General features: G+C 39.5%; 1 protein-coding gene and 1 long non-coding RNA gene across 3 annotated transcripts in view; one reads left to right on the forward strand and one right to left on the reverse strand.

The window, feature by feature from the left end:
- Nucleotides 1-7,645: 7,645 nt before the first annotated feature.
- Nucleotides 7,646-27,652, reverse strand: part of CPA6 (carboxypeptidase A6) — an 85,969-nt gene continuing 65,962 nt past the window's right edge. Inside the window, exons 7-11 of the mRNA XM_061342884.1 lie at nt 21,865-21,975; nt 21,528-21,618; nt 16,679-16,881; nt 11,823-11,907; nt 7,646-9,611 (exon numbers count right to left, since the gene is read on the reverse strand). Coding sequence (XP_061198868.1) covers nt 9,424-9,611; nt 11,823-11,907; nt 16,679-16,881; nt 21,528-21,618; nt 21,865-21,975 — 678 coding nt within the window. The 3' untranslated portion in view covers nt 7,646-9,423. The remainder of the gene's footprint in view (nt 9,612-11,822; nt 11,908-16,678; nt 16,882-21,527; nt 21,619-21,864; nt 21,976-27,652) is intronic.
- On the forward strand, nt 9,533-20,972 carry LOC133206697 (uncharacterized). 2 transcript variants are annotated; one of them, XR_009723839.1, is made up of 4 exons: nt 11,634-12,430; nt 14,945-15,376; nt 20,054-20,170; nt 20,479-20,972. It is a non-coding gene; the product is annotated as an uncharacterized LOC133206697 (long non-coding RNA). The 2 variants fall into 2 exon arrangements; XR_009723840.1 differs by lacking the exon at nt 11,634-12,430 and adding an exon at nt 9,533-10,429 and having other exon boundaries at nt 20,054-20,972.

The following is a 27,652-nucleotide window of genomic DNA, read 5'->3' on the forward strand; positions in this document are numbered from 1 at the left end:
TTTAACAGTTGTAAAAACTAGTCACCTAGTCTAAACTGTCATCTGGACTCCTGCTATGCAAAAAGATTAGCATCTCATGAGTAATTCATGCAGTACCAATGGTACCAAGATAGACATGACCTGTCATCCTCTATATCCTTTGTTTTTCTCTACTGAAAAATATTACTACTTGGTACCTTGACTACAGAGGGTACCAAGTGAATTTAGGTTAGGTAAACAGCTTTCATACAGTTGAAGTCAGATGAGTAAAAACCCACCTTCAGAACAGGACTGTAAAATTCTCTTCCCAGACAGGTGAAAGTTGAGGTTTGCTACCCCAGGGAATGAATACAGAAAAAAACAGAAGGTGAATGGTGACATTGGTAAGCCTGTAACTTAACACTTTTTGTCAATATGCTGAAAAATAGTGACTGTTGTTAAGATTTGGATCTTTTCTTGTGGTGGTGTATGTATTTGTCAGGTAAACACAGATTTGTAATTGAAGTATGGGAGCTCTGATAAATACACATAAAAATAAATTTGCAGATTTTAAGCATTATTATTTCTTTATTATTTATTATTTTTAAAGATATATACTAGGCAAATAGACCAACTCTGGCTGTGTTAAAATTATTTCCCACACTGAACGGCAAGTAAAATGATACATATCCAATAGTTTTCCCTTTCAGTGCAGCCTTGAGTTCTATACTGCAGTGACTTTAAGCAAAAACTGTGGTTTAAGTAGATACACATTGTCAAGATTTAGTGAGGCCTAAGAGAGCTTTACTTGGAAACATTCCCATGTAAGTCCCATTTGCTGGGTTCCAGTGCTGCTTTCCACTTGGAATTTATTGCATGCCTTTAATTTCATACTGTGTACTGGTGGTGCAGTGACTTTATCCTTTTCAGGTATGGTATCAATCTATACTTGAGAAGTTGTGTACTTACAAAAGTGCACTCCAGTGCAGAAGAATAGAGAAAAATCAGCATTGCGTAGCATGATGAAAAGTGAAAGAAGAAATGTGCTTCTGCCATGCAGGGGGATCAATATTTTGATGAATTTTATGACAATTCAGGCTTTCTGTAAAAGAAGCTAATCTTAACCCTCTTTACCTTTTGGTCTCCAGCATCTTAACGCAGATATATGGTGCTTTTTACACTTGCACGTGTTCCATTGTGGAAATATGGCTCAAATACAATGCAGACAACTGCTACCTCTGTATAGATCCCACTGCACTACTTACTTGCACAGCAGATACCAATCTAGTTTTGCTGTCTTAAGGCTTTATCCACATCTACAGTTGGAAGGGTGGAAATAATGTGCCAACTTGTATGGAGTGGGAAACACTGGAGTTGCCAGTGAAGGCAGTAAGCATTGCTAGACAGAGACCTTTACCTCTTTGCTAACATACACACACACTAAAAACTAATTATGTCACAGTATTCCAGAATATTAGTTAACATTGTCCCCATGGGGTTATTTCAAGGGCAGGTAATTTTTTAGGTAAGAGAAGCTTGATTGTGGACTCTGACACTATCAGGTGAACAGAGAAGTGATTCTCGCAATTTCAGCATCCATTTGGTCTTCTCTGCTTGTTTACTTTTAGAAAAATCTGAGCAGTATCTGCTTACGTTGCTTACTCAGGATGAAGCTATTTTTACACTTCTCAGAGTGTCATTCAATACAAAATGATTAGTCTCTGCTTGTTTGCCAGTTTTTTTCTAAGTTTTGTTATTCCAGCTGTTTGTTTAGTCACAGATAGCCAATCAGTCTCCCAACAGGCTATCTGACCCAGCAGTCCTCTATTCAACACATTAACATTACTTAACATTATTTCCTTTCATCTTTCTGAAGTATTGGTGCTTCACTGATTTTATTCCTGATTAAAAATAAAAATGCCTTTTCATACAAATCCAAGTAATTGCTGCTGCTCTTGGGGCCTAGAGTCTTGCTTTTTAATTTGGACTTTCTCGGCTATACTGTGTTAGACTTCTGTCCTTTATTTTTAGTCCTGATACTGAGTGAAAGACATACTCCAAATGTTCTACCTTTGGTCTGTGCATTCCGAATTACAGTATGAAGATGATACATATTGTACTTAGTATGGTTTTGCATAGAACTTTTCATAAATCATTTGTCTTCTGGGATTGTTTCCCCCCCCTCCCCCCCCTCCCCCCAACATATGGACTGTTTTCAACAGAAGAGAAATTTCTGAACTCAAAAAGGAATTTTTAAGAAATCAGCTTTTCGTGTGTCCTTCAATAGACACTTAAATGAGGGAGAGTTATTCTTGTGCGTATTCAGGCTTTAGCACTGATGGATTGTTTAGAATACTCACAGAGACACAAGGAAAACAAGGTAGTGACTCCAGCAATTGGAAATAACACTGTTTCTGATGGGCTAGGTGCCAGCAGATCTGCAGCCAGGCACACCAGTGAAGGAGCCCTTCCCTTGGTGCCATGCAGTGGAGCAGGAAATGAAACGGGGACCTTCCTTTCTCTGTTAAAACACTGATGCAAATTTCAACTTTTTATTTTATGTTATATTTTTCTCTTTTTATAGTGCAGTCCTGACAGCAGTTTAAACATGAGTGCTTACTTTCAGCTCAAGAGGAGAGAGCTGTAGACGAGCTTTCCAACATTCATTAGCTAGTCTGCATCCAAACTGCTGTCTGAAGAGTAGCTCTGTCTCCAGACGTTTGCAGGGAGGTCTCTGCTGAGACATCTCCTGAAGGTTGCACTTATTATCTGCAGTGTTGGTAGGTGAGTGTTTGACAGGTAGTGGACTGCATACACTGACTCCCTAAACAGCTTTCAGCATCACAGCAGCTTCAGGTTACTTCTACCTCAGCTTCTCAGAAAAGACACTTAATTTCTTGGAAAATACCTGAAAACAATCACAACAGCTTCAATAGAAAAACCTTTAAAATGTATAAGAAAGGTGAGGATTTGGGGCTTTTTTTTGGTGTTTGTGTGTTGGGGTTGTTGTTTGTTTGTGTGTTGGGTTTTTTGTTTGTTTGGTTGCAGGTTTTTTTTGTCTAAAATTATTGTTTTAAACATGTATTCCTGCAAATGGCTAACATACAGAAGAATTGTTCATGGTCTGAAGCAGCCCAAAAACGCTGGTAGCAACTGGTATGGTCTTGTAGCCTCTCCAGAGCTACTTTTATACACCATGACATTATGCCACCAGACTTTCCAGGAGCAGGCTCAAGGCACCTTTGATCACTCTGGGCAATGGTATAGGACCTTTATAACTCATGAGGTCACAAAGGCTTTCTGGGATGCAGTCCACATTGGGAGTTGATGGCATAACACCTTCTTACAGCCTCTGCCCTAAGTGTTGACAATAGCAAAACCCCTCTTGACTCTATTATAGGGTGCAATACATGAAGGGCTTGCCCCATGTTCTGAGCTTGTATTTGCTATGTTAACAGGAGTAGGGGATAACCCACACAAATACACCGGAGAAACTCCAGGAAGAGAGCTTTTTGTGTTGCACCAGTGAAATAGTGTCCAAGGCTTTTAGGGAACTGGCCAAATAAGCTGAATTTGCATGTGCTTCCAACAGGCAGAAGAGAGATGCTGAACACATGCTGCCTGCTATCAGCAGCCCTGTGGTTGCCAAGAATTGCAGCTACACCATTACGTAAACCATCACACAGTACACATTGTGCAGACAGACATCTTGTTTGTGTGTGAATGAATCTGCGTAGGTATGTGGGGAAGTTCACACATTTTAACAGGTTCATGATTTAAATTTAGTACCAAAAGTTAGGCTCTTTTATAGCTGAAGTTGTCACTGACAGACAGTATTCAATTCTGTTTTGAACTGGAGGAAGAGGAGACGCCATGCAGCATGAAATAGCATATTCATCCTGTTAAGAGGAGGCTCAAGTACATCTTGTCTTTTGACATACTCTGCACTACCAAGGCCAAAGAGCATCTCTGGTTCTTGTACCACAGTAACAGGCATTCACTCATTTAACCCTTAAACCACTGCCTGGCTCACAGGAAAATTATCTTTCCAAACCATAATAAGCTCTGCAAAGGTAATAATTGAATTTAAAAAGAGTAAAGCAAGTACTCTGTATAAAGAACTTAAAATACACCAAGTTGCCTTTTTTTTTTTTAAGCAGCTATTTCTAGCTGATTAAGCAGAAGAACCCTGTACACTCAGCTTTTTGACTGTACTCCTTCAATTCAGCCCAGTCCATCCAGATTTTCTCAATCTAGAAACAAAGTGAAATAAAACAAGGGAAATGAAACAGTAAGCAAATTGGTTGTTTCTGCTCAGCTTTTATATGTATATATATATATGTATATATTTCTATACAATTTTTTTTTTCAGTTATGCTATGAAAGAATAAACCACCTGAAAACTCTGGCTGTGATTTTAACAGATGAATTATTTTCAAGAAAATTGAAAGTTCTGTTATAAAATGAAGCTTTCTCAGATGCTTTCTCAGTGTGTGTATGTATTTTCAGACCTAACATAATATTGTCTAATAATTGCTAAAAGAAAAAAGAAAAGGGTTCATTATTTGGTTAAAAAAGAGGCAGCCCTCCCAGCACTGAGCCATCCTGGTATTCAGAGGAATAGCTTGGCACATTGTAGTCAGCACAAAAGACTGAAACACCTGCTCACAGTCATTCCACAGTGTTTATTTCATTATCTATTATTTGAGATAAAATATATGCTCCTGCCAACCCAGGGGTACATTAAAATACTTCATTGTTATGACTGTTTCTCCACATATATTTTTCAATAGCGCTGAGCAGTGCTAAGGTGGCTGGACTCTAAGAGCAGGCAGGATGGATGAAATATATTACCCCACATATGCCTTTATGGCAAATGGATGGATTTCCTTTGTCGTGGGCAAAGTGCACTTTCTGCATGGCTGGGGACAGTGGCAGATTTTTTTAATTAACATTTGAATCTATTATTTATGAGTGCATTCCCTGATGTCTAAATCCAAGGGCAAGCCCTGCCGTGTTTGAGTCCGTCTCTCAGGAGAGGGCTTGAACTACTCCACTGAAAGCAGGGAGAGCCAAGACTTTATGCTTGATCGCTCCTGCCTGTCAGGCAAGGACAAGCATTCGGGATCTAAAGAATTGCCAATTCTAAATGTCCTTGCTCCAAACATCATTTTCTAAGGAGGGAACCGTGTGTTCTGTTGTGACTCTCGTTATCCAAAATCTGCAGATATTAACAGAAGACCTTGTTAAGGCAGGCCTTTTTAACACCACATACAGCCTAAAGCAATGAATTTCCAACAAGCTGCATTGTGCTTGTGGTGACAGGCGCATTGAGCTGAGGACTGTGAAAACCACTCTGGACTTGTTCACCTTCCTCCAAGACAGGCCTGCCACCAGCAGCAGTACTCCTGACTTCGTGGTGCTGATAGGGCTTGAAAGCCTCATGGTCCAGTCAGACAGAAGGCAGCTCTCTCCACACTCTGCTTTCCTCCTACACAGTGAAGGAGGAAGCAATTATACCTGTTTGGACCTTAATTTTATCCCGAGTGGGTATGAGAATTCAGACATACATTAAGCATGCCAAAAGGCCTATGTTTTCTGTGGACAGAAGACTTTGAAATTTACAATTCAGAAAAGGTGTTTTGTGTGGTGAGCGTTTAAAAATGTTTTAGAGGAGTGCAGCTAACCTAATAGGGTTTATATTTTCAAAGCATCTCTGTAATTTATTTGGATTTCTGTTCTCTTGTCCTGTTTTCTACAGCAGAGGGGTAGCTGTGTCTTTGCACATCTAAGATATTATTATGGTGTTTTGCCATCATTTAAGGACTGTATGAAAATGGTAACATCTGGCTTTTAGGCACAAAAGTCAAAAGCAAAGTCATCAAGTGTGAGACTGACATCTTTTATCAATGAATGTGACCACTGTACAACAGTGAGCTATGGGAATGGTATAATAGTTTCACACAGCCAAAGGAAAAATCAAAAGGGCTTATGAAAATACTTGTACTCTATTGCATGTATTATTCTTCAAGTGATACCATTAAATTGAATGTAAACATAAAAATAGAAGGTATTGTTTAACATTAATAAAGTAGAACAGTTGATTAGTAGCTTACTTTTGGTAGGAAATATAATGCTTTCTTCCCAACCTTAAGAATTAGATGCAGTCTTTTCAATAAGCGGTTACTTTGCACAGTCCTCAAGTAGGCAGTGCAATCTGCACTCTGCAGTTTCTTACAGGCAAGAGGACTGGCACTGGATATTTCAAAGTAGATGCATGTTGGCACTCAAGGTCATTTGAGCTCTTTCTATTAAATCTTCAGAAATTTCTAAAGAAGCACTGCAGTTTCCCATAGGCTTTACATGTTACGAGTGATCAAATACATTTCCCTTTTCAAAGTGACTTCTGAAAAACACATGGGGAGCTTCACCCATTAGTCTGCTATTTTTCAAGGTTTGAAGCCAAACTCAATACCCTTTTTCACCTTTGAAGGCAAGGTTTTTTTATCAATTTATGAATAATGATTCAAGGTAATTTCAGGGTAATTGTTTTGTTAAGGAGGGTGACTTGAAGAGGCATAGGCCTGTTTCCTTCATGTTAGTCTCAGTTTGGGTTTTTTTCTTAATAAAAAATAAAAGCTATCAAATGCCCTCAGATGTTCACAAAAGGTTGTCTGAGCACTTTTTCAAATTTACAGAAGTGGTTACAATTATTCTATCAATAACCAGTGGAAGTAACTCCTGGGTTTCACATAATCATTGTATATGTCATTTTAAATGCTGGGCTAATCACCAGTGTTTTGCTGTTCGTGTACCTTTTATTGTGTCGGATGATAAAGTATACCTACAGTCATAAAATAAATTCACTTTTCTCAAAATCAGTTATTGATTCTCTTGTCCTGTAGTCAATAAAGACTGCTGAAGAGTAGTACAAAGGGAAGAGAAGTAATTATGGGGGTAAAAAAAGAACTGTTCAGAGAAGTAACATTTGTAAGTCACAAAGGCTGTTGTTCCATATCCAAATAGCTGATTTCCAGTAGTTCTTTCGGTAAGGTAAACCACTCTATTTAGAATAACTCTTGCTGCTAGATTGTTTTACATATTCTTAATTCAGCAAATAGCGTTTGTTCTTTTCTAGTGACTGTATTTCTGACCAGCTTTAATGACCCTGAAATTAAGAAAACCCAGGAACTGTCTACACTTGTATTCAGCTATGGGGCACTAGATTACCCTGTACAGGTCCTCAAAGTCAGGTCAGAGTTTTCATTTGCACATAATACATAGTATTCAGGCTGAGTCCATCCAGATACCAGGATGTGGCTTTATTCACGGACTGGTTTTGATATCAAGTACTTCTAAATGTCAAAGCTTCTTAGATAAATGTAAGAATACTTGCAATTGTTCTTGTCCAAGAAGGTCAGCTAGATCTACAATGTTGGGTCCTTTTGGTACCTAAAACAGCTTGTGTTTTTTGTTCTTTGTGTATGAAGATAAAGCTGGAATGTTTCATTTGATGAACTGTTGGACTATGAGCAGGCGGAATCAAACCATCACATCTGAATCTGGTTTCTCTTGGAAAGGTTTGTACTGTAACAATCCCAAGGTAAATTTTTGCCTTATGCTCATTAGGCATCTCTTACACCTTTTGTTCTTCACTTTAGTCTCTTATGCCCTTGTAGTAAGTAGTTCAGTCATGTCACCCAAACCCAGAATAACTCACAACAATTGGTGCTAAAATTTAATTTACACCACTATTAAGGCCATTGGTCAAGAATCTGTGCATAGCAAGAGACAGTTACCGCTGTCTTCAAACTATTCAATGATCATGGTCATAAGCATCAGAAATGACTAGTGGGTAGATAAAATATCCCCTGCTTCTCTGCCTTAGATTTTTGTTAAACCAGAGTAGAAACTTGCATTCCTCAAAACAAGTCTGAACTAATCAAAGCTGAAAAAGCTTTCAGAAAGCTTGTTTAAAATAAATACTTTTTATTAACAGAATATAAACCAACAGAATGCAATTCTGCCATGTTTGCTCACTGATTGCCTTTTGCAGTCCTGAAAACAGTGGTATTATGAAATATGGTGCTTCCTAGTCTTATAAAGGTTGCCCATTTGCTAAGTTCAAGTACTTATTTAGAGAGGATGTAGTTTTTGTAAAAGATTGAATCATTGGTGTCAGTCATGTAAAATGATCACATCCTTGAACAAAACTTTAACAATTAAATGAAATATGAAGAATACTTGGATGATTTTATTAACAAATGTGTTTTATTTAACATGTTATGGCATAAGATTAAACTCAAAATTAATAAACTAAAATATATGCTTTTGCAGATATAATAAGATTAAAAAAAAATAGTATTTTGAAAGTACCAAAAGCCCCTCAACAAGTTGTTATATTCTCTGTGCTTTCGTTATTATTCTTTCAAGCATGGTGTTTATTCACTGTATTTCATCTGTAATGCTTCTGCTTTCACCTCTGGCTCACTTAAGAATCTATTCTTAATTCCTTTAAAACATGCAAAAAATATGACTTCCAAGAACTGCCATATAGCCATAGAGCTACAGAACTCACTGCAAAAATACTGATAAACAAGGTATCAGTTAATACCAGTCAGTTTAAGGCTAGATCCTTGGCTGGTGGAAATGGGCAGACACTGATTGCAGCAAAACCCAGACGTACCAGTCAACTGCCAGCTTCCAAGTTCCAAGTCATGGCAAGTTGCTTTGTCTCCATAAAGCAGAGTACTGTATATCCATAATGTTGCCTTATAATTCTTACACATCTCTAGAACAGTTAAGTTTTCAAAAGCAGTATGTTGATTTTGAGTCCACCGCAATGGACACATTTGAAAATAGGTTTCTCTGAACAGTTAAAGGAAACCTTGGGTCTAATTCTTGCATTACATAAAAAAAAACAAAACAAAAACCACAAATGTGCATATGCATATGTATGTATACATGCAGAAGGAAGCCACATAGACACCTGCAGCATGGCCAGCTGCAGCTATATGCCATTTGCTGCTATAGACATGGGCCTGTGTCACAGAGTACATATACATGAATGTAAACTTTACCCCTTGGTTCAAAAGACCCTACTAAGGGAAGTCTTCCTGTTAGGGAAAGGACCAAGTCCAGGGACTGTCTGGAAATGGAGTTTTGTTTCAGGCATCTCTATGTGGACCTGCTCCACTGAAGTTGCAGCATCAAAGCTGTATTGCAAAAAGAACAGACTATTTTACACCGAACTGTAACTAAGATAGTATATCAACTTTATGGACTTTTGTAGAGCAGATATTAAATGATTTTTCCATTTCCCACCAAGTAGATCTGGTAGAAACATGGTACATTCCATTAGCTTCTGTAATTTTGAAGTGGTCAAGCTTAAAATGGCAACTGAACACACTAGAAGGCATCAGCACTGGGAGTAAAATGCTCACTCCCAGCTCCTGGAAATAGCTCTCAATGACATTTCTTCAGCAGATGAAGAGTAATATTTTTAACTGCAAGCATGGTCTCTGTGCAGGTTGGTTTGATCAGTGTCTCAGGAAGTAAGAATCCAAAATGGCCAGTGTCACGCAGCTCAAATGCAAACGCGTAGGGGATGCCGTTCTTGTAGGCCCAGTCCATAGAGCTACCTGAACTCACATCTGAGAGAGGGAATCAAAAGAAGATTAAAAAACCCAGGTTAAATGCAGGTCATGTTGAAAGCACCAGAGGGTTCATGTGGTGTTTTGTCTCCAGGACTCGGTGAGTATACTTGCAACTCCAGCTTTTTGCTTGCCCTGATCCTAAACACCCTTCAGAGAAGGGCATGGGTACCCAGCACCAGTGAAAGGTGCTCAGCACAATATGGATTAGACCCTTGATTTTCACAGGAGAAGAATTAATAACTGACTTTTTTGTGTGTAAAGCAAAACTTTAATAAAAGAGAACATATAGAATAAAGCCTCATTTTTTTCTTGTTCCCAGGCAAATAAAACTTTGCTTCCACAAAGATCTTCCAGCTGGATGGGAGCTCTGCATACTCCTAGGTTTAACTTGGGCAATTCCTTTGCAGGGAGAAAGGAGAAATCTGATAATCTACATTCTCCTTTTCAAAGCGCTTCTAAAATTATTTTCTCTTAATTTCTGCCTTCTCACTGTTTCCTTACAGCATAAGAGCATTTGCATAGGTGGTGTCTAATATTAACAAACCTTCCCAAGGAAGTGTGCTTCTTATGCTTTCCTTATCTCCATATGTTGATTACCCAAGACACTTATATTTATATAAAGATCCATCTCTCATGTGGCCTGCTGTCTTCTGTGCAATTCTGGCATTAATTCACACTGCTCTTCCTTTTACATAGTGACTGACTGCACCGTAATGAGCACAAGATGCCAACTGTGCTGTGAGATAGAGGCCCACAATAAAGCGGAACTCACATCTGAGACACAAAACACAGCAACAGCAGAGGAGATGCAAGAGGTTACTTGTGACAAACCTTGCTATTTGCTTAAGCCTCTGACTTTCTGAATATCTGTTGTCACCACTGAGTGCACTCAGGCCTCATAAATTCAGTAGGAAAAAAGAAAGTGTCTTGCTGAAACCTGTTCAACTTCTGTTTCTCTTACCTGTCTATATGGAAAGCTTGACTGACAAATGTTGTTACATATTTAAAATGAGTATTTTAAAGATATTTTGTTATAGGGAAAAATGCACTTGAAATCACTCTCTGAAAAATGGAAGATTTCCAAATAAAGATACTGTTGCTATCATTTATCATAATCTAGACAGAGAGGCACATGAAACTTGGCTTTTAAAGACACCACCCTAAATTTTATAATTAGCTCTATGAATATCATAATTGCATAGGAGAAAAGTGAAGTAATAATGAAAAATGAAACCTACTTTCAGTTATTTCCTCCTATCGTGGTTTAACCCCAGCTGGCAAATAAACATCGCACAGCTGCTTGCTCACTTCCCCCACCCCCAGTGGCATAGGGGAAAGAATTGAAAGAGCAAAAGTGAGAAAACTTGATATAAACATATAAAGGGTTGATATAAAGACAGTTTAATGGGACAGAAAGTTAATAAAATAATGGTAATAATAATATAATAATGATAAAAGAATTAGAATATACAAAATGAGTGATGCACAATTGCTCACAACTCATTGACTGATACCCAGCAGTTCCTGAGCAGCAGCCCTTGGCCAGCTTCCCCGCTAATTTATAATGCTGAGTATTATGTCATATGGTATAGAATACCCCTGTGGTCAGTTCGGGTCAGCTGTCCTGCCTGTGTCTGCTTCTAGCTCCTTGTGCCCCATAACCCTTCTCACTGAATGAAGCCATGAATTCAGCATGAGAAGCTGAAAAGTCATTGAGTCAGTATAAACACTACTTAGCCACAACCACACATTAGTGTACTACCAACAATATTCCCATTCTAAATCCAAAACACAGCAGTGCACCAGCTAGGAAGAAAATTAACTCTATTCTAGCCGAAACTGGGACACCTCCCAGATATTTTGTAACTTGGTGTATTTACAGTATCTGATAAAGATAGGATTTTTAACATCTTGTTTTGTCTATTTTATTTATTTTTTAATCTGATTTTACATGTTCTGAACATGTTATTCACTGGCTTTCACCTTTCAAATGCATTGCTTTCAGATCTCTTTTATTGCATCAATTTAATTTTACTGCAGTCAACTGACTGAATCAGTTACAAAACTTCATCTTCCGCCTTCTTCACCATCCACAACTGGAACAAAGTTCACTTTAAACAGTGTTTGCTTTCTTTGTTATTATAAGGGCAGTTTCCTTCTTACCATAAGTAGGTCAAAGTCACAAACCTGTGCTAGAGGAAAACTTACACAAAGTGCTAGATGCAGGACCATATCTGTATCTTATACCATAGGCTGACTGAAGAGCATTAACAGCATTATAGGCTGCTGATTCCTGTGGGGGAGAGAAAAACAAATACATAAATTAGACTTTGAATTAAATACTGTAATAGGATTGGAACCTGATCATTGACTTCCTGCTTAATGCTGTGTTCCATGGCAGCTAATGTAAAATTATTTTAAAGGAAAAATGCATTATTTATTTATATTGACAGCAACTCCCTAATTCCCTGAAAAACTTGGTTCAGTATTTTCATGGCATGAAGAACTTTACTGCACTGTGAACAGTCAGTCATTAAGTATTTGTAATTATATGTATATATGCCAAATCAGTGACACAACAAATTTAGGAAACATGTGAGATCATGAGATGAAATAATCTCTTTTTCATGCAGTTTAAAAGCCATGCATGCATTTTCTGCCAGTATGTGTGGATGCGCTTCCAAGTCCACTAAATCTCATCTCTGCTGGGCTTGTGAAGAAGAAATGACCTCTTGGTGATACTCCACAGTGGTTCAGTGAGCAAGAGTGGGAGAAAGGAAGGAGGCAAATTTCACTCCTGAATCTGCGATGGACAGGTGACTGTTCACTGCAGATCTGACATTCTAAGGAAATGTTGATGCAGGCTTGGAGAAGTCTTCCCACTATTGCAGATATGTGATTTCAGTACTGTATGGGGAAAACTGGCATCTACAGTTCAACATCCATATGCATGCAGTCTGTTTAGGAACTCATGGTATCCTGTGAAATGGGATGAGGAAGGCCTGGCCCATGAGAAATCCTGAGGGTCACACGTGAGTAGTGCATCCAAACACAGAGAAAGGAGACATGTCTTCAAAAGAAAAAGGAATATTATGATCCCAAAGAAAAGGACTGTGGAGAGTGAAGGAGCATCTAGAAAAACACAGAGCCAGCTCCCTATAAAAAGCAGGAAATGCCTATCTTAGGAGCTGTAAACTTACGGACTTTGAACCACTGTGTAAAGCTGCAACGGTTTTAGATGTCTCAATTCTGTGAACTGAAGAGCTGTAGGTTTCATTTTATGCAAGTGTTCATGAGCTTGGTCCTTACCTTGTTATCATGAGACACTAGATGAATGCACTGGGGAAGGATTACTCTATACTTGCCTTCCCATTTATACATTTTCATTCATCTTCCACTTGTTCGCCACTGTCAGGAATCATGATCCTGGTTTAATCCTCGGTCTGACCCCATTCCTGCTGTGGGTCTTTGCCCGAGTAGAGAAGCCAGAGAAAACTGCTTTAAAATGTCATTCAAGGAAAAAAAACCACCATTACTTTCACTTACAGAAAGTAGTGCTTTGTAGAGTTTATTTTACACTGAGAACTGCTCTTAGCAAATGGAAGAGCACTTTTTAACTCCATACAGAAATCTGTTCAGCACAAGTAGATTTTTTGTTACTCAGCACAAGGATGACAGCGCTGGAGACTTGCCACTTCTCTTCCTGTTGCCATCTCCATGAAGCAGTGCATGGAGGTAGGGACCACCGAAGGCAGTGCTGCTGGGAACTTCTGCTGGGTTGGGATGTGGTCACCAGATGGTGTGAGGTGTAACCTCTGAATTACCTAACACCAAAGATGAGGAGGCTGGGAGGAGGCCTGAGGATGGGGGAAGTGCTGTTGCTTGGGACTGTTTCTCCTGAAACAGACACCTCAACTTCTGTAAGTCATGACACACAAGACCCACGATGGGGTCAGAGGTGTTGTGTGGTGGGGTGGTCACCACTGTGACCAAGGGAGCAGGAGACAGGGCTCATCTGAGGGGGCTGATATGGGTGGAGAGCAATGTCCTGGTAGCCACAAAGGAGAAGACTCCTTGTGCATGAATTTTGTATCGTACAGCAATGAGACAACAGAAGCCAGCTCTGTTGAAATCTTCCTGATGAAATAGTTTGATAATGCCCATTTAAAACCAGCACAACAGTTCTGTGCAGAGGCAGCAAACGTCTGGTGGTCAGACTGGGAGTATCCCAAGTCCATGTCCACCATGAAGGAAAATGTCCCTGGGCACTGTGAACTTGATGCTCTTAGCCTTGATGTGTTGTAGTACTTGCTTCTGTTGTTGGACTTACGTGCTCAAAGAAAGGGACAGTTCTCAAGTGCATTATACTGCGCAGGCTGGACCCTGAATAAGTCCAGGCAACCAGTCTTTGAACACCTTTAAGGAGAAAGCTTCACATAAAATTACCAGATATTTACAGACATACACAAACTCAGTCGTGCCATGTAAGTTCACTGCAAGCACTAAGGCAAGTGAGTGTACAGGCAGGAAAGGGATAAAAGGTAGGTGAAATTTAAAACTCTAGAGATGGATGAAGGTTTCTGCTGTTTGGTGGGGTTTTTCAATTTAACAGTGCACTTTCATTTTGATTATCTTAAAAGAACAGATTTCAGGAGAGTGTTAATAAGGGAGTTGTGCCTAAATTAGAACAGAATATGCATGTTGTGATCAGTACACAGCTCTCCAGTTTCAAAGCAGCTCTGAATAATTGAACACTTTAATCGAAATGGTAACTGACAGCTCACTAGAAAGATATGACCCAGACAGAGACATCCTTTCGTCTGCTTAGGATTAACTGTGCCCCCCTGTTAGCACCAAATGTTATTTATCTGCTAAGCAAGTGGAGTCCTACAGTTGTCCACTGTACAGTCTGCATAGACCGACAAAGCTTGTTCCATCAGCAGGAGGAAACAGATCTGCTGTTTTCCAGCTCACTGTAATTTCTAAGAGAAATGGAGAATCTGAAACCTCAGCCTAAGTCACCATTTTGGACACTTCAAATATTAAAGACTATTCATTCAGGTGATGGAGCCTTTGGCTGCAGGCAAATATTAAAGCACACAAATAAACAACCACCAATATTCCATTCATTTTCAAAATGATCCAAATAATGAGCTTTCTAAATAACAGGAAATTACTTCAGCTTTTTATTCCAACCTCCCTGTTCTTTTTGACCCACTGCAATAAAAAGTAGTATAGAGTCCAAATATTGGCAAAATATTAGAATTGGGATTTGGCTTCTATTTGTCCAGGGCTGTTGTCTAAAACAGTGCCTTTCTTTGTCCCTTTAGGTCTGTGCTCCACTCTAATGAGAAGCCTGATCCAAGGTCTCTCAAACCTAGGAAACACCTACTACACATCAAAAACTCAATTCCTTGGGTCTAAAAGCTGTGCATGGAAAGATAGAGTGTGCTGAGGGCCAGCTACTCCCTTTTGCAGGATGGAAATAACCCTTGAGCAACAAGAACAACATGTACTGAAGATTTACTGGCATGTGTGAAAACTCTCAGTTAGAGACTCCTTTTCCTTACAATGACAGTGTTTGCTGTTGCCTTACGTTACTCTGGATATTTTCATCATCTACTTGCAGGGAAGATGCTAATTCTTCCTAATACCATGTCTTTACCTTCTGCTGTGTTGTCCATTCTTAAAACAATATTCTTGCACCTCCTCGTACAAGGAACAAGATCCTGTGGTTTTAAATTCCCAGTCTATGTTTACTGGTAAGTGATAGTTACCAGTTAATTTGGGGGACCTCCTTTTTCTCTGCCATTCCCCAAAAGAGGGTTAAGAAAGAATAAAAAGAAGATTCATGGATTTGTTCACAGTCAGTGCAGGGCTGGTTAGTCAGTCCCCACAAGCCTTGTGTTTTTAGCTCCTTCGGCTGCTTAGTTAACTTCTAATTTGCTGTGTCGCAGGAATGACATCACACAGGAGCATTTTTAGTAGCTGTTGAAATTAAGTGTCTTAACAGAAATAAACTCAGAAAGAGAGTTTAGTTTGTGGTGCACTGGCTGCTTAGCCTCCTGGGAGGGTAGCTGAGTGAAACCTCAGTGAAGCTCCAGGGACTGACAACATCATTCATCCTGCACAGGATAAATCTAAGGTGCAGCTAAGCTCACTTGGAGTAAACTAGTTTAAACTAGCAAGTTAAAAAATCACTGCAACTTTCAAGGCCTAAATGGGAGATACATGAAGAATGTCAGTTTACTGGGATCTGAGAGAGAGGCGCTCATAACTGGTCGGTGCAATGTATGTCTGCGAGCAGGAGCAAACAGAAAGTAAAGCTTAGCCATGTTTCCTTAGGAGAATAAACCATAGGGACAGTTTTATGCACAGGAGACTGTCTAAAAGCAGATGTCAGACTGTGAGCAGAGGGAATAGTTCTGCATTTGAATGAGCATGGATTACATGAAATGTACAATCAATAGGCTTGCATAACACCCTTGTATCCTCAATTTATTTTTCTAATAGACAAAATCCCCTGATGTTAAGTAGCTGGTTGTCTTAATGGGTTAAAAATACTATGTCTGACCAGGTTCATACATAAAGCAATCCAAGCTTTGTCTTTTGGTAAGATCTATGAGATTTCTTCTCTAATCAATAAACATAAACCATTTCAATTTTATTTTGGTCATAACATTGAAGATGATCTTTGTGCTCACAGTGCTTAAGTTCTGAGTACGGAGGGACAGAAATTTCAGCTAGATGCCCAAGGACTTAATGACATAATTCCCATTACAGTTAATTAAATAAAATGATAATAACTATAATTAAAACCCAGGGATTTATCCTATAAAGTAATTTAAATGGACTGATGGGTGGAAGGCACTATACCATTCTAATCAAATTACCACTGCCTCACTATGAGTGAAGGTTATATAACCAGAAATTATTGCAAGCAGATGCAGAATAAATACCGCTCAATATTAAATATGTGCAAAGTATTGAAGAAACAAGTCTCCTCTCAAAGCAAAAGACTATTATATAGGGAAGCATATTCTCCCAAGTTTTAATGTACTTACCACACAGCTGAAGTTCGGAATAGTTGCGTATTTGTAAGAGTAAGGGTACAGCAGCATCTGTGCATAAGCGTGGAAGGACAAATAGGCTTTTATTTGTTTCCGATGTTTGCGGAGAAAATGAGCAACAGCCTTTACTTCAGGCTCAGACTCAGGAAAGGGACCACAGTAGGTGTCATCGCATGGGTGAAATGAAGCACCTTCATCTAGAGATTGAAAGAGAAAGCTGATGGTGAATGGTTACAGAGAATTTCCCAAGGGTCAGCTTCTGGCTCACCCTGTGTGGGCCCCAGTGAACAAGTGTGAAAAGCAATAAACAAATTCCTTTCTTGTGACTGATAGGCATGAGCCAGTGGGACCTCAGTACAGCAAATCTGCTTGTTCATCTAGTATACATACCAAGTTGCCAATTGGCCAGCTACCTGCAGTTCTTCCCAGAGGACATATTTTTAACCCAACACAAAAAAAAGAGAGCTTGACTTCATTGTATTTCCTTCTCTGGCTTTCCATATAAGTGGCATATTTTATGGTAGCATTCCAGCATTAAAACTATTGAAGGGTCTCAGTGGGTCTATTTGAAATCAGAGAGGTATGCCTCTTTCACTAGTCACTGCCAAGACAAATCTAGTCTTTAAGAGCATTTTAATGTACTAGCTATTACAGTGGTGGTTACAATGGTAGGTAGATAACCACAAAAGGCATAAACTAGGAGACTGGTTTAAAACATGATAATAGTTCCTGACTGCTGTCTAGTTTTACTTTTGCAAATCTCATGCGAAAAAAATGACAGGAGGATGGATTGATTGCTCAGTTAGCTAAAATAGGAATAATTTCAGTCTGTATAGGGCTTAATTTTCCTTCAAGTTTGGGGCCGGGGTTCAGTTGTGAGGCTGTCTTTCACTACATCAACCTGCTCACATGGCAGGAAGCTACAGAAGTGTAGCCTGCCTGTAATATCCCATGAGGTACTGAAAGATGAAACTCAGAAAAGGAGATGTGGCAGTGGCTGCTTTATCGTTCAGCAGATCTGGATGTAAGCCACCACCTCATTTACAGCTTAGGGCCTGAGCCTAAAAGAACAATATTTATGCAAATCTACTCCACTCTTTTATCCAGTGTGATTTTAAAATGCCACATGTTTTACACTGACCTGCATAATAATAATAGTTTGTTTGTGACATTCCCTGGTGTCATCTGGGACTTACAAAAGCAGTGTTTTATTAGCTTTCCTTTGTATAGTAAGCACTGCCATCTTCAAATAATAAGAGCAGTGTGTGAGAAGGCATAATAATATGAACTAAAACAGGTTTATGCAATCAATGTAACACCAAAAATTTCAAAACTGGAAGATTTTAATGCTGCACCTTAATTTGTAGTAAGAAAATTGAGGCTACCATTCAATGGCCACAGGTGGGGATTTCAAAAGGTATTAGTGCTTAGATTGCAGTGGATATGGAAGAGTTATATAGAGGGCAGATGGTCTTTTCCCTACAGAACAGATGGCTACCAAGGTATCCGGATCCCAAGGGCACTCTGCCTTGATGTCTTGTCAGATATTATAGCTAAAGAAGAGCTATTTAACAGACCCTCTGGAGCCTTTGCATTTTTTAATGGATACTTCATCTACTGTAACAGTGTTGTACACCGATTCATGAAAATGGACATCACTGTTAATAAACAGCAGAATCCTACAAGCTAATGGTAAAGTGACCCAATGGTAAAATATGACTCAGTTTAGTGACTTTCACTGAAGAAAAAAACCTCTCTGAACTTTCCAGCCTACTACTGTGAGCCATTTGCAATCCTAGCTGCAGCTGAGGCATCTCCTGAAGTGAAATGGCTGGTGGTAAAAAGAGAGGTCTTCCATGGTAGCCTTGGATAATGTAAGGATAGCCTCAATTTGCATACTCAACCTCACAACCTTCACAAACAAGAAGGAAACAAAACAATACAATAATACCGAATTGTGTGAAATTTCTGACTTATGGTCATGAGAAGAAAATAGAGTGGCATAAAATGCTACCGTGCTGCTTCATTTTTGTACCTGACAGCATATCAGGGGAGGACAAGTATCCTCCAACATCCATCATGAGGTCAAATGTACAAAGGAAGTGTGTGCAGAGACTGTTAAAACCAATTCTTTGGTACAGAAGGAAGACAGGGAGGGTAGATGAGTGGGAGTATGATTCTCAAACTTCCTTGCAGCCCCTTCTTGTGCCGACAGGGGAAACTGTCCTCAGTGAGCAATGGGGTACACAGGAAATTGGGATGAACTGGAAATTTTAACTCCCACTGCTGCTTTTCTGGGGGCTTTGGATGCAACCCCTTTAACTTGATTTGCCTCATGACATGATTTAGTTCTAAGTATCTCATTATTGGCTGTAAGGTTGCTATTTATTTCATGAACACTAAACCATTGTGCTAGTTATTTCATATATATATATATATATTGCAACGAGCATTTCTACCCAGAAATCTTGCTGTCAGTATTCACCTGGGTCTGTGTACAATTTCTGTGCACTATTTTGAGTGCAAGGCACTGCAAGGTGAAACCTACCACAATCAGTGATACGGCCTTTTCTTATTCCCTAGAAAATACAGAAGCAACATCATAAAGCTTTCATCAAAGTCCTACACTAGAAGGGAAGAGGAAAGCAGAAAGGATGCTGTGTCTTTACCAACTGCTGCACTGCTGCTGGCATTCAGCGGCTTTGCTGGGGCTGGATTCTGCCAAAACACACCAGCTTGGAAGCCCCACAGTGAAGTTCAAGCCTGTCTGCAAACTGCAAGTGTGACTGAACTGAATTAAAAGGTTTTTACAAGCGTGTGCAGTATTAAATGTTAAACACACCATGATTATACAAGCCTCAAAGTGTGATATGTTCCAGATTCTTCTCTGCCTTATTTAGTGTCAGACTAATGAGAACATGGGGTTCTGGGTGAGGATCTTCTAAGCACCAGTCAGCCCAGTTAATGAAAGAGCTCTTTATTCTCTGGCAAACTAGAGAATCAGGCAGAGTTTGGAGTCTCATGAGGGAAGCAGAGCATGTGCTTGGTGGGATAGGAGCAACCTTGGAGGAATCTTTTAAACCTGGGGTGGGGACTTGTCTTTCATGTTCCATGCAGGGGAGAAACACAGCAAGTGGTGGACTGTGACACACAACATGTGTGTGTATGGTTACACTTTCACTCAGCCTAGAAAAAATGATGTTTTGCATTACTGAAAACAAGGCAAACATTTTCAGGACTGAGTAAAAAGTGTGCTTTAGTACAGTGGCTAGTGAGTAGAAAGAGCAGGGAGCAGAGTCATTTGAACCCGAGAAAGATTAATTAGGACTAGAAAGTGCACTGTGACAGTATTATTGTTGCACTGATAAGGTACTTGCAAAATGGCTCTGAAGACTTTGTAAGAGAACTGTTCATTCCAGCTATGCTGGTGACTGTCTCCTGAAGAGTGTGTGTCCCCCAAATACCTGCAGCAGTGACTTTACACATGTAAGTAAAAGATGGTAATGGCAATTCAGACTTTGGTGCATTTTTACATTATTTTTGCAGCATAAAATTGCCTTAAAGATCATGTTAGCATCCCTGGGACTGGCTTGTGTCATGGAGGGGTTCTCAGCTAACATAGGCTTTCTGTAATTGCTTCTGTGTCAGTCCTCTCCCAACTGCAAGCAGACCTGAAAAAAACCTGGAAGCATATTTCACAGGTCCGTACTGTATTGAATATATGCTTTTGTTCACTCTCACCTCATTTGTAATCTCCCCTGGCAGAGTACTCACACTCACTTTTATCCTTACAGTACTGCTTAAAGAATCTAGTTGATGCAAGCCAGACTGTACAGTGCTTACTCCTACTGCAAGTAATCAGAGTATTGAGGAAACCTTTAGGGACTTTCAGTGAAAGAAGGATAGGCTGAAGGGAGTGCTAGCTCTATGCAAACATTAGTTCTGTCTTTACAAGTTTGTAGTATAAATAAGGAAGGTGGATGAATGCTGGAGGAGGAAACAGCTGAGCAGAGAGTTGAAGGAAGGTGCTCAAGATGGGGGAGCAGGTCATCAGAAGTACCAGGTGTGTGTATCACCATAGTTCACAAGAAAGTGCCATGACTCTCTGCTGCACCAGAACTTGTACGTCTGCTTACTCCTGTGTAAGTTGTACTGGCTTGCTGTAAGATTTAATAAAAAACCTTTTCCTCTTCAGTGGACCCATTCTAAATCCTCTGCTGGTATCACATTACTGCTGAATCCTCTATGCACAATTGAAGTCAATTTTTATGAAGGTATTTACAGAAGTGCTGGGAGTTTTAAATTGGAGCTTCATGTGTTTAGAAACACCTTCTTTCTTTATGAAATCACTAATAATAATGGCTTTAAAATATTCTCAGACATTTCTCTGTGAGGCCAACAAAGCAAGTCTGACATTTCCAAAGCTAAACCCGTTTCAGAGACATTACTAAGTAAAATAAAATGAACTTTGAAATGTCTCCTAAAACTGTAAGTCAGGTAAACCCTGGACTGTGATGGGCCAGGCTCAATACTGTGCTTCAAGTTATTAGCTGATTGCAGGAATACAGAATAGCTGTATGTGTGGTTTTATACATTTGCCATTCTCACCATGAAAACGTTTTATTTGTGATGAGAGGTGTTTTTCCAAAGCTCAGGACATTTATTTTTCAGAAGCTGGGAGGAAGATTTGAGTCCTGTCTTGTGGTTTAATGGGAAACTACCTCCAAATTTAACTACAGAAAACAGAACACTTCACAATGGATGTGACCTAACCTACTTACTCTGTTGGATAATTAAGTACAGGGTAATCTGAACTGGTGGACCAAAGTGTCTCCAGACTTACCACACCATTTCACTTTCCAGTTGCGATTAGCATCAACACCATGACACCGAAACCTTGTGTTCTTTGATCTTGTTTTTCTCCAAAATCGATCCTAGCAGAAGGTATCAAATAGTTAAATAGCAATATTATTATCTTTTGGCAAAAGTCTATTTGTATACATAACAAACCAACTGCCCTAAACATATTCAGTACTGTATTTTAACTGGGTTAATTTACTTCCATTTTGCATGCCACAAGGTGATAGACCAGATTATACAAAAAGTCCCCTTTGAATGATGCACCAACTATTCCATCTTTACAGAACAACTTTTTTGGTAATACTACTGATACTACTCACATTTGTCCAGCTAAAATGGTATCCATCCACATTAAATACAGGCATGATATAGAAATACAGCTGAGTTATCATCTTTCTCATGGCAGGATCAGTCTGGTATGTCTGAAGAACCTAAAGCAGAAAAGACAAAGAAAGTAGTTTCTATAATAAAAATAATTTCCCAATTAAATGCTGTGACAGGCTAAGACAGTCATGTGGCCTTTGGCAGTACAGAGACCTGAACTCTGTATGGCACCACTGACACCCTTAGAGCTGTACTTAAAGGCTGATACCTTCCTGCAAATGTGATTAAAGGCAGAATGTGAACATGTGAAAAAGGTGTTTGAAAGACCCTATTCTCTCTGCTTCTGTGTTTCTTTCAATAGCCAAGAAAATACAAGTCACCTTACAGAGAAGCAAATACATACAAAGTGTTTCTTGACATAGGAGCTGAAAGTCAAAGGACAGATTTTTAGTTGAGGAAATGAGGTTAGCTCCTCCTGTAAGACAATGGAGTGCTGTTGTTTCCACCAGGTGGTGATTTGGTGAGATCAGAGCAAGTCTTAAAGTGTTTAAGGCTCACATCACATAAGCTTTTGTTGTATTCAAAGTAATTTACTGTACGCATAATCATAAATACAGGCAGCTTATTCCTTTATAGTTTAGAATACCCTCTACTTTTGGAGAATCTCAGGTATAGAGATTAGAGGAAGTCTTAAGTAGGGAAAGTGTTTTCTTTTCCATTCTGTATCTTAGGAAAACATAGGAAACCAGAGGCTCCTCAGCAGTTCTTTTTGCTAGTACCAGAGATGCCCCTTTATCAGTTTCGGGAAGCTTGGACACCACATGCTGTAGAAAAAACTGTCCTTTGTCATAGCTGGGCATCAAATCTGCAACCTTCAAAGTTTAAGTCTTGATTCTGTAAGGGGAGGAATCAAGTGCTTCAACTGGCAGGGAGAGAATGTATCACACTGACACAGGGCTCAGAGGCTGGCTCCCCTTTTCCTTGTGCTGTGATTACAGCTTCTGCTCTGCAGTGTTTCTGGCCCTTCAGATCCGAGAAGTAACATGTGTCTGGGAGGGCAAAGGGAAATGTGTGTTCTGAAATAAACGAAGCTAAAAGCTTTTCAGTTGAGAAATGCTGGGGATCAGAGTGAAGTACAGGAATTCGATGCTTCTGGACTCTGTAGCATGCAGCTGTTTGAAGCTGCCACGGGCTGACAAATCCTTTTTATGGAATACCTGTAAGAAACACCCATACAATTGGACATGTCTGGGGCTGAAATTTACTCATGGAGGAGTCTGAACATTTGTTTTCTTTACTGAGGGCCTAATAAGACTTCTAAATACTTTTTCTAAGTTGCTCATTAACTACCTTTATTGTGCAGTACTTTCCCCTTATTCATCCTCAGCTTTCCTCCCAGCAGTGCTCTGCATGTGCAGGTCCTTCAGCAGATTCAAAGCATCATGTCATCCCTGTGCAAAGCCACCAACTTGCCCAGTGCTGCTACTCCACACCAAGCTCCTCTTCTGTTTCAGCCAGGCAAGAGGAGAGGAAGGTGAGCAATAGAGGGTGAAGGGGGGGACAGCACCGAATGAAATGAGACTGGGGCAGAAGCTGGGACAGCACGGTATGGAGCACCAAAGGGTGGGATGAGATGTTTAAAGAGGGCAGGATTATCACAGGGGAGAAGAGGATGACAGCAGGCTTTTGAGGAAAAGCTTGGTGGAGCCATGGGCTGCCTGGAAGAAAGTCACTGGCCAGTGTAGAGGTTCCAGGTCTCCTGGCCCACATGCCAGAAATTCCCCAAGGATTCTTAGCTGGAATGGTATTGCATTCAAATTTGATTTACTTGCATTAGGAGGCCACATAAAGGCTACAAATATATTTGGATAAAAATATTGGTACTCAGGGAACTGCAGCTATAGTAAAGTAATTCTGTCAGAACAGAAAGGAATGGTTACTCAAAAATAATGACTGTGACAACTGGGGCTCTGTTTCATTATGTTCCATGTACAGAAAACACATAATAGGGCTACTCTGTGCATTAAGGTAGCCCTGCACTTGAATCTGTACAGGCTTCAGAGCCTGTACGGTAAGTATGAATGTTAAATCTGCAAAACTGTTCTTAACAATGGAAACAAAACAGTCACCCTCCAAAATATGAGTCAAGGAAAAATAGCATTTTTATTATGCTTATTTCAGGGAGAAGTAATTTGGCTGGGGAAGAAATAATGCACCACACACCACTTTATTGACTTTTTAATGCTTTTCTCTTTTTAGACAGTTTTAACAAATTAAGCTAAGGCTGTGTCTCCATAGTGGGTATTTCCGTATCAGTGATAATGACATTGGCCTGTTTGCTTCTATCTATATTTACGTATGCCATTCTTTTGCTGTCAGTTACATCTGCAATTATGCATTTTATTACCCTATAGTGTTATATACTGCATTTTATACTGCGATGCTGTAAGATTCAAATCTTTAAAACACTTTAAAAATTATCTCCTTAAAATAACTACACCTAAGTAATTAATTTAAAGTAATATCCTTCTGAAAAATTGCATGGATGAGCTTTGCAAAGTTTTCAGAACCTTTCGGAATTTGCAAAAAGTGACATAATGAAAATATTTGAATTAAGATTTTTTTAATGTTCAATATGTTTTAAATCCTATGAGGAATGTATTTTTCTTTCTAGGTAAAAGCACCGCCATTTGAAAACCAAAACAAAACATAGGCTGCAAAATGCCAAGCACCCTTTCATTTTTTATAGCTACTCTATGTTATTTTAATGTCTGCTCCCACTGACAAAATAGGAGAGACTGTAGAAAGCATTATAGTCCCCAGTAATACTCTTCAAAATTTCAAGTTGATTTAGAGCCAAATATAGAATCATGGAATCATAGAAGGGTTTGGTTTGGAAGGGACCTTAAAGGTCATGCAGTTCCAACCCCTCTGCCATGGGCAGGTACACCTTCCACTAGACCAGGTTGCTCTATCATTCAATTATGTTCTTTAAAGCATCTATGCTTTTTCTTACTAATTTAGTTACCCTTTTAGAGCAGCATTTCATGAAAATGCAATGGACCTGGTGTGACCTTCTTGATGGGAAGCCAGAGTGCAGGTGGTATAACCTGGTTTAAGTGAGATCATATTTACTGTTTCTGCTGAAAATATTCTGTCCTTCCGACTGCTTTTATCTGGCGCTTTTATTTGATACATGCAATCAGGAAACACAGACTGCATAATCTTACCTTCCTTAACAGGGAGGTCTTTGGCAGTGTGCTTTACAGTTACTAAGTTGTGTCCTTGCTGGAGCAAAGCCCACAACTTGTCTTTTACGGCATGACTCTCAAATCCTCCAAAAAATGATGATGTGAACCACCCACCCTGGCAGTGCTGAAACATTTTCTCTCCGCTATGACACAAGCAAGATGAATATAAGCTATTAGTGAATTAACTGCCGTGTCGTTTTCACAGAGCTCTCAGAATACAGAGTAATGTGACTTTATATGGCTTGATTCTGCTTCCCCATCATGCAATCAATAGCAGCTTCACTGCTGAATTTGCAGAGAGCCAGACTGGCCCAATAAATGCTGAATAGTGTTATTAGTGAATGAACAGATGATACAGGAACCCTGCCAACACTGTGCAAGTAATCTGCCTGGGGGATGGGGGAAAGACCCAATGATTAATAGGAGGGGGCTCGATCATCTGGATCAGTAGAGCAGTGGTTGTTTGGTAGCGCTACACCAGCTTAGGCTGGCTGCGGATCTGGTCCATAGGAAATTTAATTTGGGGGATGAAGCGAACTAAAGAGCTATACTGTACACTGACAAGGCAATAAAAGACAAGAGTCTAAAATGGATTTAGGATGCAGTTGGGCTTTTTATGAAATATAGGGATTGACTGGGAAGGACAAAGCAAGGAGACAGAGTTGAGAGAAACTGGAATCGAAGCTGAGCTTAATAACGATTTGCTGTCCCTCAATTAATTATTATGAAGTTAAAGGTAACAATCAGCTTTTGCTGTTTCTGAATTAAGCAATCACACTGAATTAAGCAGTTACCATTATAGCACAGGGAATTGACTGCATTGCTGCTCTATCAGAAATCACATAAAGCTGATTCAACCAAAACAGGATTAACTCTTCCATGCCATTATTAAGATATCAGTTAAATCATACTTTCTGACAGTAACATACAATATTTTACTATTGTCTGTACATCTTACACTTTGGCAGGGTGACACTGTGATCTGCCATTCAGGCCTTCATTGCTACATTGGCAAGCTAGTAGTTAGCTCTGTCGCTGTACTTGGAAGAAGTACATCTTTTTATCACCATTTTCCCTTTTACTGCTAGTGTCCTGCTTTGGCATTCAAATCACAACCTGAATGGTAAGCCCATTTTATTAAGGCTAAGATACAACTGTGTGTCTAGAAACTAATGGCTTAAAATAAAGGGTCAAATTTTCAAGGCTGAAGCTTGAACTGTATATGGTTTATTTATTAGTATTTTTTAATGCCAAGCAAAATCTTTCTTCCTTTTTGGCAGCATTTCCCACAGGAGGAATCTAGAAACAGCAACTGAGAAAAATGAGTGTGCTGCAGCTACCCTGCAGCATTCAGAAGAGAGCTCATAAAAAGATTCCAAAAAGAAGGACCTGTAGGATTCCAAAGGCTTGCTTATGCTGCCCCTAAAGGATGCAGAAGGAGAAGATGCTGAAGCAGAGGAGGCAGGGGAACAGTGTCATGATTGACATGCTAGAGAAGAAAACAGCAGTTTCAGCAAGCTTGGGCAAGGCCTGGACCACCCAAGCAAATTCAGGACCTTGTGGGGAAGAAGCTGCATAGTTACACAAATGTTAATGGAAATAGGAGACAGAACTTCTTGGTTCTTCTCTGAGAGGCAGTATATAAAAACCCCCTCATAGTTCCCAAACAAATCAAGGACTGTTTAACAGGTAAAGGGAAGGTCTGAGTCTGAAGCACTGTGAGTGCTCTGAATGGGGCAACACAAAATTCCCTGCTAGTAATTACATGAAACTAATGACCACCAGCTTTGTGGAGGCTTACCAGCAGTATACCTCTGAAAAATGTAATTCTTTAAGTTTATTCCCTAGTTATGTTGGTTCAGGTTAGTACCTATTGAGGGCAACCAGACAGAACTCTCTTGAATACACTGTTTAATTAAGTTGTTGAGACACATTTAAATAATTAAAATGAAAATTATCGCTTGGAATTCAGTTTCTGGAACAGCTATATTGTCCAACACACAGAATTTTCTTTCATGGTCCTGTCTCATGCTCCATAGTATTTCTGAAGATCAGTGGTTTTACTGAGGCCCTAACTACCGAGCATCATCACACAGGAGTTGACTGCTAAAATATAAAGCTGAATTTCTTCCCTAGGCCATGTAATACGTTGGAACAACAGTGTGAATTCTCTTCTTGCCTTGAAGAGGAACACACTCAGCAGCTTAAAAGCCTTCACAGTGTAGAATTTCAATGTCCTAGTGATTAATACTTAACGTAGGGGATTGCACTAGCAAGTGTCATTGAAGAATTCCTACTACAGGCACAACACAGCTGTAGGGTTACCTTTATTTTATCAAGATGTATTCACATTGAGAAAAACGAATAGCTACAAACAAATGAAAGTAATTTTTATCTTCTTAAGATCATGGGTAGGCAGGAGATGCATCTGAGTAGTCAAAAGAGCACAAGAGAAATAATGCAGTACGTTTTTTTTGGAAAACTGGAAATCATTTTAACTGTTGGGTTGTGGTTTTTTTGTGAGTTTATTTTA

The sequence above is a fragment of the Neopsephotus bourkii genome, unplaced genomic scaffold, assembly GCF_033783945.1.
Source record: "Neopsephotus bourkii isolate Nb327-2 ecotype Australia unplaced genomic scaffold, CSIRO-AGI_Nbou_v1 NB_1820, whole genome shotgun sequence".
NCBI lineage: Eukaryota > Metazoa > Chordata > Aves > Psittaciformes > Psittacidae > Neopsephotus > Neopsephotus bourkii.